Source organism: Protopterus annectens, chromosome 3.part1, assembly GCF_019279795.1.
Source record: "Protopterus annectens isolate FY-2018-M chromosome 3.part1, PAN1.0, whole genome shotgun sequence".
NCBI classification, from domain to species: Eukaryota; Metazoa; Chordata; order Ceratodontiformes; family Protopteridae; genus Protopterus; species Protopterus annectens.
In genome coordinates, this window is record NC_056732.1 from 80,746,957 (window position 1) to 80,764,952 (window position 17,996).

General features: G+C 34.7%; 1 protein-coding gene across 1 annotated transcript in view; it reads right to left on the bottom strand.

The window, feature by feature from the left end:
• The window catches only part of LOC122797635 (fer-1-like protein 4), a 1,984,889-nt gene that overhangs the window by 424,873 nt on the left and 1,542,020 nt on the right, over positions 1–17,996 (bottom strand). The window contains exon 34 of the mRNA XM_044066179.1: positions 15,697–15,842. Coding sequence (XP_043922114.1) covers positions 15,697–15,842 — 146 coding nt within the window. The remainder of the gene's footprint in view (positions 1–15,696; positions 15,843–17,996) is intronic.

Here is a 17,996-nt window from a genome sequence, read left to right on the forward strand (position 1 = left end):
AAGAACACAGATAAAGTCTCATCTCCTTTTCCCTGCAAGGCTGAAAATCTTCCTTCAAGATGGTCAGAAGATATTTGAAGAACTAGATGCAGCTATCAAATACATAAAATCTAATAAAATATTGGAAAAATAGACAAAATGGATTGGGCTAGTTCAAGTCTTAAAAGAATTGCTGAAAATGTTACCTGGAAAACAGTCGAACACAAGAAGAAACTCAAAAAATATTTTTTTACAACATGGACTTTATATTCTTTTTTACTTACATATGATTTTTCTTATGACCTAATAGTCAAGGAAAATGAAAATGGTTCAACAGGTGAGTGTTGTTCTAATCTTTATTATATTGTGTTTTTGGCTTGTGTTACCTATTGATTAGTTGATTAGATTCTTACAATAGCGATTAGCATCTTGTTTTTTCTTATATCTTTATTAATAATTGTAGTTCTCCTCGTACTTGACATTTTTAAAAATACACATAGTATATACACTATATAAACTTACTTTAAAATACATTCTGCTTTATTAAAAATAAGAGAATTTGAATATTGCCCTTTACTCGCATATGCTTTTAAACACATTGACTGCACTAGTTTAATAGTGTTTTTTTTCACAGATACTAAGTAGTTGTATATTGCTGTGATAGCATGGTTGGCATCCCGGTTGCTGTCTTTTCCCTTTATCTTATTAAACTAGTGCATATATGAATGGTTTAAGGTTTACTTTTGCCACAGTCTTTATACCCTTTTGTCTGTGGTTTGATTTATGTTATATGTCTCCGAGTGGCTGTAGGAATTGTGTGATAGATATGTTGTTGGTGATTTTTCATATTAATTCACTATTGTGACTTTAATTAATTGTTTTCTTCTGTTTAAAGCAGTTGAATATGTACATCTGTTTGTGGTTCTGGAAAATGTATTTTCTTTTTTTATGATTATATTGTTTTTATTGAGTATTTGGGGCGTGTTGCTTCATTTGGTGCCCTTTTGTATAGTGCTGTATTTGTTTATTTGAGTCCTGTTGGTTGGTGGCTTTGGGCTTGTAGTGGACCCGAAGACGCGGTAATTCTGAGGGTTATTTTTTTTTTTTCTTTTTTCTTTTTCTCCTTTCTCTACTTTAGCATAAAATAAGGCTTTGGAGTGTTGCTGTAGTGTCTTGAGCTGCTCTCGAGACATAGGAAGCCTTCAGTTGCTGTCTGTACTGCTTACAGTTTCCCGCTGAAACTTTTGAAGATGTTTGCACTTGCTACGGCTCAGTGATATGTACTCATGCACCTTTGAACTTCTTCATGAGCTGTATGACATTATCAACAGCTTGACGGATGTTTTTAAAAGGCAGTATCTGTATCCTTTTCTTTTTTTTGGACTTTACAGCAATAATTACATTGCTTTCACCTTCTACAAAAAGGTAAAATCATCACAAATCTTTCTATGAGGACTTTGGTGCCTTAAAGATAGACTTTATTCTAACATGGAAAGTAGCCGGTGTAGTCTTCAACTTGGTGGGCAGAGAGGGGTTGATTTAATGTAAAATAACTACAGCAATGTTCATCACATTAGCAAAATGATTATACCAGTTCTAAACTATTAAATCTACAGTTGGAAACCACTTATATATTTTATAATTTAACAGTTGCTTAGACATTATTAGTGGCTAATCTTAAAACAAGAAATCATTCTGTCTAACATTCTATATTATAATTACTTTAAAGCACTGTTATTTATAGCTGTTAACATTCTTATATTCTTTGATAAGTGTTAATGACTTGAAATTATCAGCTGTAAACACACTGATGCAACTAACTCTGTTAAAGGTACTGGTGATTTAATAACTAGAGGAAAAGATGATGCTAAATTTGCTGCAAATTCTGTGGTGTGCTCAGAGTTCTTAATTTAAACATGGATCCATACTCATTGTATGACTGTATATGTGTATACATGTATATATATATATATATATATATATATATATATATATATATATATATATATATATATATATATATATACATATGTATACATATAGAAAAAAAATGTATTCATTTATTTATTATTTATTTGTTTTATGTTTGTTAACCGGGATTCTCCTACAGTGTTGAGGAGCCTTTTTTTTAGCGGAGACCTGGAGAGAAAGGTTTTAACATGTTACATAATTTTCATTATTAATTAGCAGAAAGAAGCAACGGTACAGAATTATTACAAGGCATTAAGTAGCAGTACAATGTTATGCAATCTCAATAATAGATTTATGCTGTTTTTTATTAACAGTAGTCTTGTTATTGCTTATCAGCATTGTATAGATTAGAAGTAACTAAAAGTAACAAGACACTTGCAAATACAGCTATATAAAACTACACCAATGTGCTACTGTAGTCATTTGTTTTTTAAAATGTTATGTAAGATTTGTGAATGGATTTGGTGTTTTCCTGATATATATTTTAAGATGGGTATAATTTCCATTGATTGATTCTGAAGTGGTGATTCTATTCTACATCTTAGACTATAAGTGTAGTTAAAATTCTCACTTTAGATAGGTTTTTGGTTTATCTATATATGCTATATCCACTGTAATGTTGCATTATATCTTACTGATGAATTGTGTAGTATATCTTTTGGTTTTAAAAGTATTACTTAAAAAACAAAAATAAATATAGTTACATCTATTATGTACTGTTATCTTTTTAGTTGTTTGCTAACAGCCATGATATACTTGTTTATCTGTCATGTGAAGCATTTTTATATTGTGCTGACTGTAGTGACTTTTAGAACAGTGCAGTTTTATTGTATTAGTAAACATTATATCTCTATAGTTTTAAAAATAGTTTAATTTTAATTACTTGATTATATTTTCACTAACTACAACATAAAAATGACAACTGGGATACAACAACAACAATTATAAATATTAGAAGTAATTTTTTTTTTTTTTTGCTGATGATTTGAATTTCAGTTTTATGCTGGCACTTTTACAAGTCACTAGCATCATGAATAGTCCTTCTTTTTTTGGTAATGCATTAATTGCTAGATTTTTGATAAATATAAATCTGGGAGACTTTAAAATGACCTTGTAAAAATTTTACAGTCCTAATTTTATAACTAACTATGACACTAGACATTAAGTAACCTTATAATATGTTATCCTTTGTTGCAATTTATTTCTAGTTTACTTATTAGTTAATCTAATATAAAATGTATGATGAGTTCTCATTTTGCATAACACAGACATTATTATCTACAAGCCATGTTTTAATCATGAAATAGTTCATACTTAGGTGGAGCTTGATAGAAATGTGTTGCTAGTAGGCTTGTTAATTTGAGTGATTAATGTCACTCAAATTAGGAGTTTATAACTCCAGGTGGGTTCTGGAGAGCTTTATAGTTAGACGATTCTGTTACTATTTTTGATAATATTCTTTTTGATGTTCACTAACGTGTATAGTAGAAAGTTATTCATATAACTTTAACTTTAAATTTTTTATTTATGCTTCACACATTATATATTGCTGTATTCCCGCCATTTTTCTAGTATCATCTCATAGATCAAAGTTTAATACAAGTTTTAATCAGTGTGTATTACAACCCAAAAAACTTATAACATGGCATCTTTACATTGTATTTCCCTTAACATAAATGGTATAATTAACCCTAACAAGACAATGTCTTTGAACAAATATCTCCGGTTACATAGCTCACAATTATTTTTTCCAAGAAACTCATTTGATAGAGGTTGATGTTTCCAAATTAGAATCTGAATCTTTTTCAATCCTTACTAGTTCTGAACACTCTCAAAAAAAAAAGTGTTGCAATACTTTGGAATGATAAGTTACCACAACCTAAAATAATAGACTCATATAAAGACAATAAAGGTATGCTAGCTTCTATTGTCATAGAGTTTAATAACTTAATTTTCACTTTAATTAATATGTACTGGATTTCTGGCTTTGGAGAGAGCTTAGCAAAACAACATATAGATCATATTATCCAATTCTTTAAGGGCAATATTATATTAGCTGGCGACTTTAACTGCATTTTTAATAGCTCAGACTCTACTTCTAAAGATAAGAGAAGAGTTTTGAGTTCAGCCAGATTACTAAAAGAGTTTTCAAATTCCTTTTTAATGAAGGACATTGATAATTATGCTGACTCAAAATCATTATTATATACATTCTTCTCACACAGACAAAACACATTCTCAAGAATAGACAGAGTTTTTATTTTTAACAGTTTAACAGATTCTTTAAGTAATGTAAAAGTTATTACATGTCCCTTTTCAGATCACAATCTATAACCTTTGATATATATATATATATATATATATATATATATATATATATATATATATATATATATATACATTTATACACATACCAATGTTCAGATAAAATTGATCCCAGTATATATCACTAAATCAAAAGATTTTAGCACCTTCATATTGGAAGAAGTCATAGTTTTGTAGAATTTAATACCAACAATAATACACCAGAAATTTTCATCTGGCTTGCAATGAAGGCATATTTATATGGCAGAATAATTGGTATATAAAAAAAAGACTTCTGTGGGACAAAGATTTAAAAGAGATACAAACTAAACTTAATATTTTGAATCTTGAGTTATCAAAAACTCAACAAGAAAAATCCAAACTGGATGAATTTAAATCTTTAAAATAAGACATATCTTGAGATTTTAAACCATAAAACTATGATTAGTCTAGAAAAAAAATAATTTATTAATTTTTCAATAAATCCCAGATCTTTGAATATTATAACCAATAAAGTAAAAAGGTTAAACAAATTCAATCACATTAAAGAAATATATTGACCTCAAAAAAAAAAGTATCTGATTTACATAACATATTAATTGAATTTAGAGAATTCTTTTTTAAGCTTAACCAATCTTCTGCGCTAATAAACCCAAAGAGCAATATTCAAGCTTTTATTAATAAAAACTATAATTACCACTTAAAAAAAGCATGTGGGTGCTGTCATGCAAGTTTGTGAAATATTTCATGTTTATAGTACATCATTTGCTAGCTATTTAACCAAACAGGAAGGAAAAATAAGTGGGAGTTTGATGCTTTGCAAAACAGTGATTATTCCCAGTGCTATGGAGCTTGGTTCTAAATTTTGACAGGAGGAGTGCAACAAAAAAAGTCTCCCACTGTAAGGAAGGAAAGGCTGAACAGAAAACAGTACATTAGTCTTGTCACCTGCTGTGAGCTGTCAATCATATGCAAATAATGGGTCAAATTACCCTTAGTTCTTTGACAGCTAGGGAAGGTAGGTGTGAAGGGGGAGGGGAGATACCTTGAAAAACTAGATTTCAGCCTTCACAAAAGAAATCAAGTTAGTATTTCTAAGAAGAAAGAGCAATAAAATGCACTTTTTAATTCTGTTCTATAGCATTTGCACTGCTTGTGTTTGAAGTAGTCATTGAAAAAGGATAAAATGTTAACCAAAAAAGGTGACTATAACACAACAGTGAATGCCTGTAAAATCAGTGCCCCGACAAGAGCTTTAGGGAAAATGTGGCAGATCTGATATATTTTTTGGAGACAAACAATGCATTCTGGGATACTTAGGCAGACTAAACAGTCAGAATTATTTCAATTATTTCAAGATGCCAGACCCCATGTGGTCAGAGTCAGAAATTGTGTATAAAAATATCTAAAAAGCTCTAAATAGTCCCAGAGTGGTGTTAAAATGTAGGAAACATCAAACCATGATGAAATAAACATGTTTTTTGAGTCTGTGGGTGTGGTTGTCCTTTAAAAGAATAATAACCTTAATTGAATCAACTAAAAACTTAAAAAATAACCTAACTAGTTTATTTAGATATAAATTGTGCTTTTGACACTGTTAATTGGGATTACCTTTTTATTCTTCTACAGGAACTTAAGTTTTCAAATAATTTTATAAATCTTATCACCCAGTTATATACAGACTCTCAAGCTTATGTCAAAATCAGTTCTAATATATCTCAGTTCATACCTGTTACTAAAGGGACTAAACAAGGTTGTCCATTATCCCTGCTTTTATTTACTTTAGTTATGGAGCATTGGGCAAATTTGATTAGAGATAATAGTAATATTAAAGGTTTTGATATAAGTCTTAATAAAACTTCAAAGATTCAAATGTTTGGAGATGACATTATGATTACTTTGGGAGGTAAGAATCCAACATTTCAAGAATTATTTAATGATATAGATTATTTTCAAAAAAACTCAGGTCTTAAATTTAATCACAATAAAACACAAATCTTGTTACTTGGCTCAAAAAATATAATATTAAAAATGAATTTGAAAAATATATACCACAGTCACAACAAATAAAATATTTAGGTATAATTATTGCCAACAATATAAAAGAAATTCAAAAACTAAACTTTGATAAAAGTTTAATAGAAATAGATATACTAATACAGAAATGGTCTAAAATAAAATTCTCAATAGAGAAGAAATTATCAATTATAAAGATGATACTTCTACCAAAAATCTTATACATAGTACAATATATTTCTATTCCTCCACCTTATACAATATTTAAAAAGTTTAACACTATTATTAAAACATTTCTTTGGTACCCAATTAAACCTAGAATCTCTTTAACATATCATATGGGATGACAAGCTCGACAAGCCACACTGCTTTGCTAGAGATGCTTGCATCTGTCACCCTTAGGCTTTTGAATACTGGCCAAGGCTCTTGCCACCCCCATAGTGCCTTTTTTAGGCAAGGCTAAAAAGACAAACCCACCACCGTAAATAACACAAGTAACAAATAAAATGAGGGTAATGCTACTCAATGCCAGAAGTCTAAACCTCAAAATGCATGCACTCGAGGCACTTGAGGCACTCCTCAGTATGGAGAAAATCGATATATGTGCAGTAACAGAAACCTGGTTTAAGGCTCCAGAGAGCCCCCCAGCACTACCAGGCTACAACTCATACCATACATTTCAGCTACAGAACCCAGACTGAAGTACAAAAGGGGAGGGCATATCCATATTCATCAAGGATACCCACACCTCCAGGTTAGTGGCACAGCACGATTCTTCAGAGAGGGTCTATATTAAATTCTCAAAAGCCAACAATGTCGAATCTGCCATTGTCGACCCAAGAATAGTGAAAGTGAAGAACATTGAGTGGGTAAACGGAAATTTCTGTAAGGGGATATTTCCATTTACTGCAATGTAGTGCGGTCTCGAGTTGGTATATTTAAGTAGCGGGTGGTGTGGAGGGTGCAGGGGGGCTTTCCCCCCTACCTACACTCTTTAGTTTTTGTTTTTATTTTTTTTTTTACAAACATTCAAACATTTAACAGTTCGATCACTAAAGGTCGACCTTTAGTGGTTCAAACTGTTAAATGTTCAATGTTCTAATATAGACCCTTCAGAGATCATCCACATGCAATTAACAATTGGCAAAACTGCAATTCAAATTGTAGCTTGCTACAGGTCACCCATCATGTCACAGGACCCCCATTCTGTGTTTCTGGAAACACTGGGAAACATACAGGTCCTACCAAACACCTAATATTGGGTGATTTCAATTACCCAAACATTAACTGAGAGAACTACTCAAGTACTAACACCCTTGCCCAGCATTTCCTAGAATTTATAAACTGAAATGCCCTGCATCAACTGGTCAACACTCCCACCAGAGGTGACAACATATTGGACCTGGTCATCACCAAAGTTGGCGACTGGTGTTCCACACCGGAGGTCAACCCCTCGCTGTTTAGATCTGACTATAAACAAATCACTCTGGATATCCACATTCTGCAACCACCCCTGGTCAGGAAACCACTGTGAAAAACATTTCAAAAGCAAACTTTACATTACTTAAGACCGAGGAGACCGATGTGGAAAGTTTCAAAGCCCACATGCTAAAGGATAACGCTGTCCAAGCTGCAAAATCCTTTGCTAATGCATTCTATGGGCACCTAGAAGAATGCTTGGATCGTGCTATCCCAAGCAAAACCAAGACTCACTCCTCCAAGAAAAGGAAACCAGTTTGGTGGACCCCTGCCATAAACAAGCTATATAACAGAAGGAAGAAACTAGTACAGAAAAGAGCAAAATCCCAAGAAGGGAAGATATTCCTGATCAGTATCAGCAAGAAACTACAATTTGTCATAAAATCATCCATGGCTAGCTTTGAAAGAAAAATTGCCAAGGACTCCAAAGATAACAACAAGGCATGCTTTACCTATGTCAAGAATCTAAGTGGCAATGCTCAGATCTGCTCGGAGTTAGTAGAGAATGGCACAAAATACACTGAACCGACTGATATTGCCAACATCCTGGCAGACAGGTTCAGTGCAAACTTCACCCCCTCTTACCCCCAAAAGGGCCCATAACCATACCAAAAGAATGCAGAGCCTCTGAAATCACAGACACTCAGGTTAAAACAGCCCTCTCCAAAGCCAAAAACACAGCATCAATGGGACCGTATGGTGTCCCCAGGCAGCATCCTACACGAGCTCAAAGATGAACTAACCCCTCACCTAAACACACTGTTCAAACTCAGCCTCTCCACAGGCTACATACCCATAGAGTGGCGCACAGCAACGGTTATTCCACTCCACAAAGGTGGAGCCACAACAGACCTCAGGAACTATCGCCCTATAAGACTGACTAGCTTAGTCCGCAAGGCTACGGAGCGCATCATCATGGAACTCATTAACAGAAACATTGGGAACTTCCAAACACTGGACCCTACCCAATTCAGCTTTATTAAGGGAAGATCATGCCTCCTAAACCTGGTGAACTTCTTTGAGACAGTTACCAAGGCTATAGACGAAGGAAAGGTGGTACACACAGCCTACCTAGATCTCACAAAGGCCTTTAACACCATTCCCCATTCTGGTATTATAGACAAGCTCACCAGCCTGACCATAAACACTTATGTCACAAGATGGGTTGCCAACTGGCTCATGGACAGAACCCACATGGTGAGAGTTGCGGGAGCTAGGTCCGACTCTAAACTGGTTACAAGTGGCGTTCCCAGGGCTAAGTCCTAGGAATCCTCCTGTTCAGCATATACTTCTTAGAGATACAGACAAGCACAGGAGGACTATGGCTGATCAGGTTCACAGACGACTGCAAACTAGGGGCTATAATTGACTCTCCAGCTGGCACAGACATCCTCCAAAAGAGTCTCACTGTGATGGATACCTGGTGTCAAAATCATGGCCTCAAGCTAAATGCCAAAAAGTGCATAGTCATCCCCTTTGGAAAAAAACTAAGTACCCACAAACTACCACATAGGTGGTAGTCCCCTAAATATGGAAGCTGTAATAAGGGATATGGGGACGCAAGTAGATAGTAATCTCTCCTTTGATAATCACACTGCCAAAGTAGTTAGAAAATCCTTCTATGTGGCCCACCTAATCACAAAAGGGTTTGCATCCAGATCAAAAGAGGTCATTGTGCCCCTCTACTCATCACTCATAAGACCCATGATAGAGTACAATGCCCCATTTGGGATGTACCGTACAAGACACCTGCAACAGCTGGAAGGATCACAGAAGTACCTCACCAAGAGGATCTCTGGCCTCAAAGAGATGCCCTATGCAGCTGGACTGAAGAAAACTCCAACTGTACTTGGTTACATAATGCCTACTCAGAGGTGATCTCTGCCTGACATACAAGGCCATGTCCAACCCAGAATTGATGGACATGCTCCAACTAAAGAAAACCATATCCCCTACAACCACATGCTCTAGGGATCTAAACCTCACTATAACAATAAATAGGATGTGCTGGAGGGATAGATTCCTGTCCCAGAGACTTCCCATGCTTTGGAATAAGATTCCAATCTACATTAGGCAGAGCTCCTCACTAACACTCTTCAAGAGAAACTTTGACGAGTGGATGTGAAACAGAAAGTTTACCCCGGGATCACTTCAGTGGCTCTGCTGGACAGAGGCAAAGGGAACTAATCTATGGGTGCGGTGAAAGCCAACACATTCTGGCTAGGCTTATAAATGCCTTCGGGCAGATAGCCTAGTACCTACCTATGAACCTATATGTACAGCTGGAATAATGGAGGTATTGCATTACCAAACTTAGAAATATATTTAATTTCCTCAGTTATTAAAACTATTTTGTACCTTACAGATAGTAAATACTCAGCAAAATGTAAGGATTTTATTCTATCTTCATCACAAAATTTAAACAACAATAATGAACTCTTTAAACTAAATCTAGTAAATAACACAGTCATATGGAATCTAAAGGAATATTTTTCTCTTTGCCCTAGCCAAAATTTTATATCAAGTTATATTAACATTATTTTAAAATCCTTTAAAAATGTCATTCTTACATTTCAGTCGTATGAAAGTTGCTTATTCCTTATTTTCCCCATGGCATATACACAGGGGATTATTTTCTCCACAAACTTTCATAAAATGCCAATATTTGAGCAAAAATATCTGATTTATTGGCATCATATGTTGAAAAACAATGAATTGCAATCCATTAATATTTTATTGGAAGAGAATGACCTTGATTCATTACTATGGCTTGACTTACAAGAAGCTAGAAATTATATCAAAATCAAATTTGATTTAATACCTTCTTTGATAAAAAATTTAATTCCCAAACTCATTCAGTACTTTATTGCTTTTATGCAGCAGAACAACTTCATTAAAATTAGCCTCTCAAATACATATAAAACTATTAAATCAGACCTAGATATATTCCTAGACAATTATTGGAAATATTTCTCTGACATTAATAATTGTAACCCTTCAGATAAAGATAAATCGAATTTTCTTCAGTCAGCAGGTAAAACTACTTCATCACTTAAATGGAGAATGTTTACTTGGAGATTTGTAAATAGATCTTTCATCACTCCATATAACATAAATAATATGTTTAAAGAAAATATACTTTGTTGGAGATGTATGAAGGTACAGAATGCTGATTGAGCACATATTTTCTATGATTGTTTGCACGTGAAAAAATTCTGGGAAGATATTAATAATTTCTTACAAGCAATATTTGCTGATAACTTTCTACTTACAAAATCGTTAGTTTTATTTAATTTTGCAATTCCATCCTGTGTAAAACCAAGTAAATATTCATTTCTTTGGTCTGTACTGTCCATAGCCAAGAAAGAAATCACAAGAAATTGGAAATCATCACAAATTCCCTCTTTTCAAAACTTTAAAGATCTTCTCTTGGAAGTATTACTGGCATGGGAGAGTGAATTTCTGTTACAGAAATACCCAGCACGGCTTCCACCCAGGACACAGTACTAACACCGCCCTTCTCTCCTTCCTACATTCTGTGAACTCTGCACGTGACTCCGGTAACTTAGTATCATCCATTCTACTAGACCTATCCAAAGCTTTTGGCACCATCTCCCACTCCCTCCTTCTAAACCATCTCTCTAACCTCAGTCTTAGCAAAAAAGCTCTTTCCTGGTTCTCTAGCTACCTTTCAAACAGGTCCCAAGCTGTGAAATGGGGCCAAGCAACCTCTACCTTCCTTCCTACCCCTACCGGAGTACCTTAAGGTTCCATTCTTGGCCCGTTACTATTCAATATCTTTATTAACAACTTTCATAAAGCCATCCCCAACACCACAATTGTGCAATATGCTGATGATAACCTAACAAAGCTCCAAGCTCTAACCCAATCAGCATTTACAACCACTGAAAACTGGATGTTTCAAAATCACCTCTCCCTAAATGCCAACAAAACTAAGATCCTCCTCTTCTCCCCCTCCAAATCCTCATCTCTTGATAAAAACTCTTCCCAAATTACCAGCCTTAACAGCTCCACTATTGAGATAGTAAGCTCCACTAAACTTCTTGGTGTTACAATTGATGACCAGCTGAAATTCAATAGTCATATCCAGCTAAACATAAAAAAAACATATAAAACTTGGCTTACTGTATAGAAACAACCACATTCTGTCTTCTTCCACTAGGCTAACCCTTGCCTCTACTTACCTCCTTCCCTCTCTACTATATGGGGCTCTTCTGCTCACTAATCTATCATCTACTCTTATCTCCAAATTGGAACAATGCTACAACAAAATCTCCAAATTTGCCACTAAATCCAAATCCTCCTCTCATCACTGCATCTCCCTTCACTCTCTAAACTGGCTTGAACTCCCCAATCATCTTAACTTTCTCCAACTCACCACAGCCCATAAATTAGTGTTCCATCCTACTAACTGTTCTGCTCTTTCCAATATTCTTCAATTCTATACCCACCTCAGATCCCTTAGATCTTCTCACCAAAACCTGATCACAGTACAAAAACCCAAGCGCCCAGCAGGTCAGCTTCTCTTATCCTTTACCCTAGCTAAAAATGGAATGCCCTACCCACCTCTCTAAGAACCTGCAACAACCTACATAACTTCAAAACCCAACTTTATTCTCACCTCTATCTAAATAGGATATGCAACTGCACTCTTCAGCCTACACCTGTTCAACTAACCTCCCCCTTCTCTCCAGGCTAACCTCTATACCTTCCTAAGTACTTCTAACCTCTCCTAAAATACTAACTGTATAAGCTACTAAAGCATTTTTGCACTATATGCATAAGCTACCCAGGCTAACCTCCTTACCTTGCTCACCTCTTCTAAAATACTAATTGCATAAGCTATTAAACAGAATTTTTTTTATTTTTTATTTTGCTTTTTATACAATATGCCAATATTTTCCTGCTGAACTTAACTGAAACTGTTAATACTTTTGCTATTTTAGCAATCTGATATTGGTATTGTAGACTATTTGTAGCTACCTGTTAATTGTAATGTTATCTGTGTCTGAACTCTTTCTTGTATTTAAAATTGTTGTTTCTGTGGAGCTTTTCTCCCCGGGCCTCCATTGAAAACGGGCCCCAAGCCCAGTGTGGACCTCCCTGGTAATCAAACTGAAATAAATAAATAAATAAATAAATAAATAAATAAATAAATAAATATGTTTGTGGATAAAATTTTATGGTATATACGTTTTGTAGATGATGTTTTTTTTTGTTTTGGGGGGCACAACTGATGAATTACAATGCTTGATAGATTGTCTACATAGCACCACAGAATTCCTTAGATTTACTTATCAATGTTCACATGAATTGATTAAATTCTTAGATGTTTCTGTTAGGAAGTCACAGTTTAAAAAAATTGCCACTTATATGTACAGAAAGCCTAGTCATAGAAATAGCATCCTAAATAAAGCAAGTATGCATCCTGCACATGTACATAGAAGTGTTATAAAGGGACAATTTATGAGAGCCAGCCTACATAACACTAATGAAGGCCTAAATAATACAGTGTCAATATTAAAAAAATAATTTAAAGACAGAGGCTATAGTAATAGAGATATTGATAGCAGTATTAAGAATATGAATGAGAAATGAGATAATAGATGCAAACATTCTTTTCAGAAGCCACTGAAGAAGAAAACATTATATACGGTGGCAACAATATGGAAATTAGGTTTCTAGTAACTTATTCAAGTGACATTAGGAGATTCTATGGTATCTTTGAAAAGAATTGGAATATTCTGCACTCCAGAGTTACACAATTTTCTGGAAGATAAACCTAAATTTTCTTTTATAAATAAGAAATCTTTAAAAAGACAGCTCTGCTACAAATCAAGCACTTCAAAACAGCCTGAATCATCACAAAGAATAGGAACATTTCCCTGTACAAATTGCATGGCCTGCAACTATGTGTATAATAAATCTGTCTTCCAACACCCTACTTTAACTTTCACCATTGAGGTTAATTTCTATGCAGATTGTAAAACACACAACTTAGTTTACTTTAGCTTCTACACTAAATGCTCTGCATTTTATATAGGCAAACCAATAGATGCCTTAAAGAACGTGTGCTTGAGCACCTAAGAGATATAACTAATAAGAAAGATACCAGTGCTCTAGCTAAACACGTACAAGCAGAGAATTCACAACATGTCTTTAACTTTATGGTGGTAGAAATTATTAATAAAAATTACAGAGGAGGGGATATTAAGAATAAAGTGGAAGAGGCAGAACAAAAATGGATTCTGCAACTTCAGGCAGATAAGCCCCCTGGGTTAAACAGTGCAGTTTCCTTGAAACCCTTTTTGAAATCAAGACCATTGAAACATTGAAGCAGTTTTTACTTCTGTTTTTTAACATAATATATGTTTTTAACAAAAAAGTTTTTAACACATTTGTATCTTTGTTTTTAATGAATTTGTATGACATCATAGAGTAACAGCTCTTTGATTGGATGTGTTTTGATTTAAATGTATTGTCTTGATGTATGTGAATGAGTCTGAAGAAGCAATTAGTTGTTGAATCGCGAAAGTGCTTACTCTTATTTTTCTCATTAAAGCTCCATTTTCTTGGAACCTGGAACTTATTCAGCCATGGTCAGTTTGTTTTATTTTATTTTTGCTATTGTTCAAATATAAACTCTTATAGGTTCATAGGTTAGTGCTAAGCTAACTGCCCTTGTGAGCCATTTTAAGCCTAGTCAATTATCCCTTGTGAGACTCAAACCCTGCACCTTGTGTTTGTAAGGCAAACACCTTAACCATTAGGCCACCCTCCCTCCCTTATTATGAAGCTTTTCTGCCCGGGCCTCCACTGAAAATGTTTTTTTTATGGCTCAGTTGGACTTTCCCTGTAAACAAATGTCAGATAAATAAAATTATTAAGAAGAGGTTGAGGTATGATGAAGTCTAAAAAAAGAAGGGTATGGTGTGGTTTCCCTCTCAAAGGTAATGGTCATAACTACTAATTTCAACACCATTTACCAAAGTGGTTTTAGAATTGTGATTTTTTGCTATTCTAGCTTGCAAAGGAGCACAGAGAACCTGTTGCATAACCTTTATAAAAGCAATTTAGATCACTTGGAGATATATTAGCCCCAATTCTAAAAGATGATCACTTCCACTGAGACCAGGCTGAGAGCAGGTATTCTGGAATCTTGCCCCTGCAGCAGGCCTGTTTATAAATAGGCTTTATACCAAAGTAACTCACATACATACAGAGTAAGTCTTTCAGAACTTGGGCAGACTTACACTGATAGCAACTCTTTTGAAATCCAGATCATTATTTTCATTTAATATTTTGTGTCATTTGGCTTTTCCCGGTTAAGGGTCGCCACAGCGGAACTCCGGTCCACTAATGATTGGCAATAGATTTTTACGTGCTGGCTTGCCAGGCCTAATGCACAACCTTCAAGGAAGGAATGCCTATTCACGCATGTCTCCACACAGAAGACACTCTAACTGAGAATCAAACGGGCAACGTCTAACTGTGAGGCAACAATGCTACCGCACCACCACCGCAGTTGTATTATTTTCATTTAATATAAAGATTCAAAAACCAATAAATAAGTGTACAAGTAAGATGTAAATAACAGTTATTATAGTGACAAAAAAGGAATTTGATTTAAGTATGAGGAGTGAAGTAAGACCAAACTAATAGGAAACATGGTCATCTTGTCATGTGCACATTACAGCTTAAGTGTATTCATACAATACCTCATATCAAGATTTATCTGACAGCAATGGGTGCAAATATATATATTTTTGCAGAGTTTACACAGAGTATTTCAATTTATTAAAAGTAATAAAAAACTTCAGAAAATAAAAAATATATTGTTATGACAGACAGCTAAAATAGCATGTGCATGCATGTTATATATTAATCTAGTCTCTTAAATCACGGTATAATATACGAGGAACCTACTTGCTCCAGTCCAGGTTTTTCAGGTTTGTAGAGAGATCGAATTTCCACATGTTCTGGTACAAGTTCAAAGCCAACTACTGGCATGTGGCTCCAGTTGTGAAGGACAGACAGCGCTTTGTTTTCTTCCTTTTCTTCTTCACTCTTACCTGGAATAAGAAACATTTGAGTGTTTAGCTATAATTAAAATGCGATTTTGTTTTCACTTATTTTACCTGACACTTTGCAAAATATGTGGGATGTTCTTGTGCTAGGTATGAGTCTGCTGCAAGTACCCAAGTCCTAGACTGACTGTCACAAAGTCACCTGAGTGTCTTGTAACTTGCCTAGTTTGGAGCTTGAACTTAAGCTCAGCTATACATTCAGGCAAGGTGTGGAGATGTATGGAGACAGTGGAGCTGCCATACCTCGCCCAAACACATTGGCTACGTTTGAACAAGGTAAATGCAGCAACTGCTGGGAGGGAGTGGGATAGTTTAAGAGTGCAGGTAGGAGTTTCAAGACGTGAAGGAGAGGCAGATTTGGATTTAGGAAGCAATAGTTTTAGAGTTAGGTAGCTGTAAGGGAGTTTTGGGTTTGGGAGCAGGAGGGCAATTTGTGTGAAGGAGTGATCGGGAACTTTAGGTTTAGGGAGCAGGAAAGGAGTTTAGAGTTAGGGAGCAGGAGTGGAGTTTTAGGTTTAGGTAGTAACTGGGTATCTTAGGTTTAGGTAGGGGAGTGGAAGTTTAGGTTTAGGGAGTGACTGGGGAGTTTAGGGTTAGAGAGCAGGAGGGAAGTGGGAAGGAATGGGAATTTTAGGATCAGAGTTAGGGCTCTGGCAGGACTATGTAGTTTAATAAAGTTGGGTGGTGAGAGGGTTATGTAATTAAGTAGGACTGGGCTAGTAGGAGATAGGATTCTTGCCATTTAGAGTGAGTGGTAGCAAGTGTGTGTTTTTATGGTAAACGCACTTGTTGCATTTGACATACAAGTTGTATTGCTTCATCCAATGTGAGACATGATTCTCAAACAAAATGCAGTGATACTAGTGCTGAAATGAATTTATTTTGTATTTATATCCTTATTTATTAATCCTTCATTCCTCTTTCAATGGTCATAGTGTAGTACAAGCCAAATCATAGAAACTAGGTTTCTGACATTTTGATAGTACTTCAAATATCATAAAGGTTATGACTCTTTCAGGATTTCGGATGTCACTGTAAAAAGAATGAAAATTCAACAGTCTTGTCTTATTTATAAGTAAAAGGTCAGTGCAGTCACACTCCAGTAGGTGTAACTGCAGTATCTATGCCTGCATCTAATCTATATCTATAACTATATATGTCTGTCTGTCTCTCTCTCTCTCTCTATTTCTGTATCTCTATCTCTACACCTATCTGTATATCTATCTCTATAGCTAAATCTATAGCTACATCTGCATCTGTATTTTTATCTCTATCTATATCTCTATAACTGAAGTACCTGTATCTATATTAGTTTATTTCACTGTCTTTACATATATACATTCATATGCAGGGAGCATATTCTGTGATGAGTGATGAAGCCATAAGTCACTTCCTTAAGCCTGCAGTATAACATGTTTCTTGAATTATAGAAAGCAGACCATCACATATTGATTTATCCACCTTCAGTGTTTTTAAGTTAGAGTAGAACTGCCTTTTGACCTTAGTTTGCTAAATATGTTTATACAAACGGAATGTCTTACAAGTGGCTTTGTTCTCCAGTTTTGATGCAAATTTGTTGTTTGTTTTTTATTTTATTTTATTTTTTATTTTTTTGCAGGGAATATTTAATGCATTACAATAGATTATGTTAGGATTTGTTAGTTTACACTTTATTTTTTAGCTTAGATAGAATGTGGTTTGGTTTACTGGTTACACTATTTTCCAGCCGGTTAATTGTGATTATTATTTTAGTTGATTTTTTATTTTTTTATGTTATATTTTTTCATTCTAAAAATAATTCATTTAATTTTGTGTGTGTGTGTGTAAACTTTTTTTCTCATTTTTGTGAGCCTTATTGGGATGCATTTTACTGAGCTAGTATGCTCATGTTATTGCTGATGGGCATCTTTTGTGTTTGTGCAGTGTAAATGTATACTTTAGAGACTGCCATAAATATGACAGGTTTAGGGAAGTTTTAGCATTTGTCGAAGAAGCAGGGATGTTACTGAGATGGTGTGATGTATTCAACCTACAGATAAACTTATGGTGAAATTTTCAGCCTGCTGATATTTTCAAATATCTATATAGAGGACTAAACATTTTTTCTTGGGTCCAGTGTGTTGATAGAGAGACAGCCAG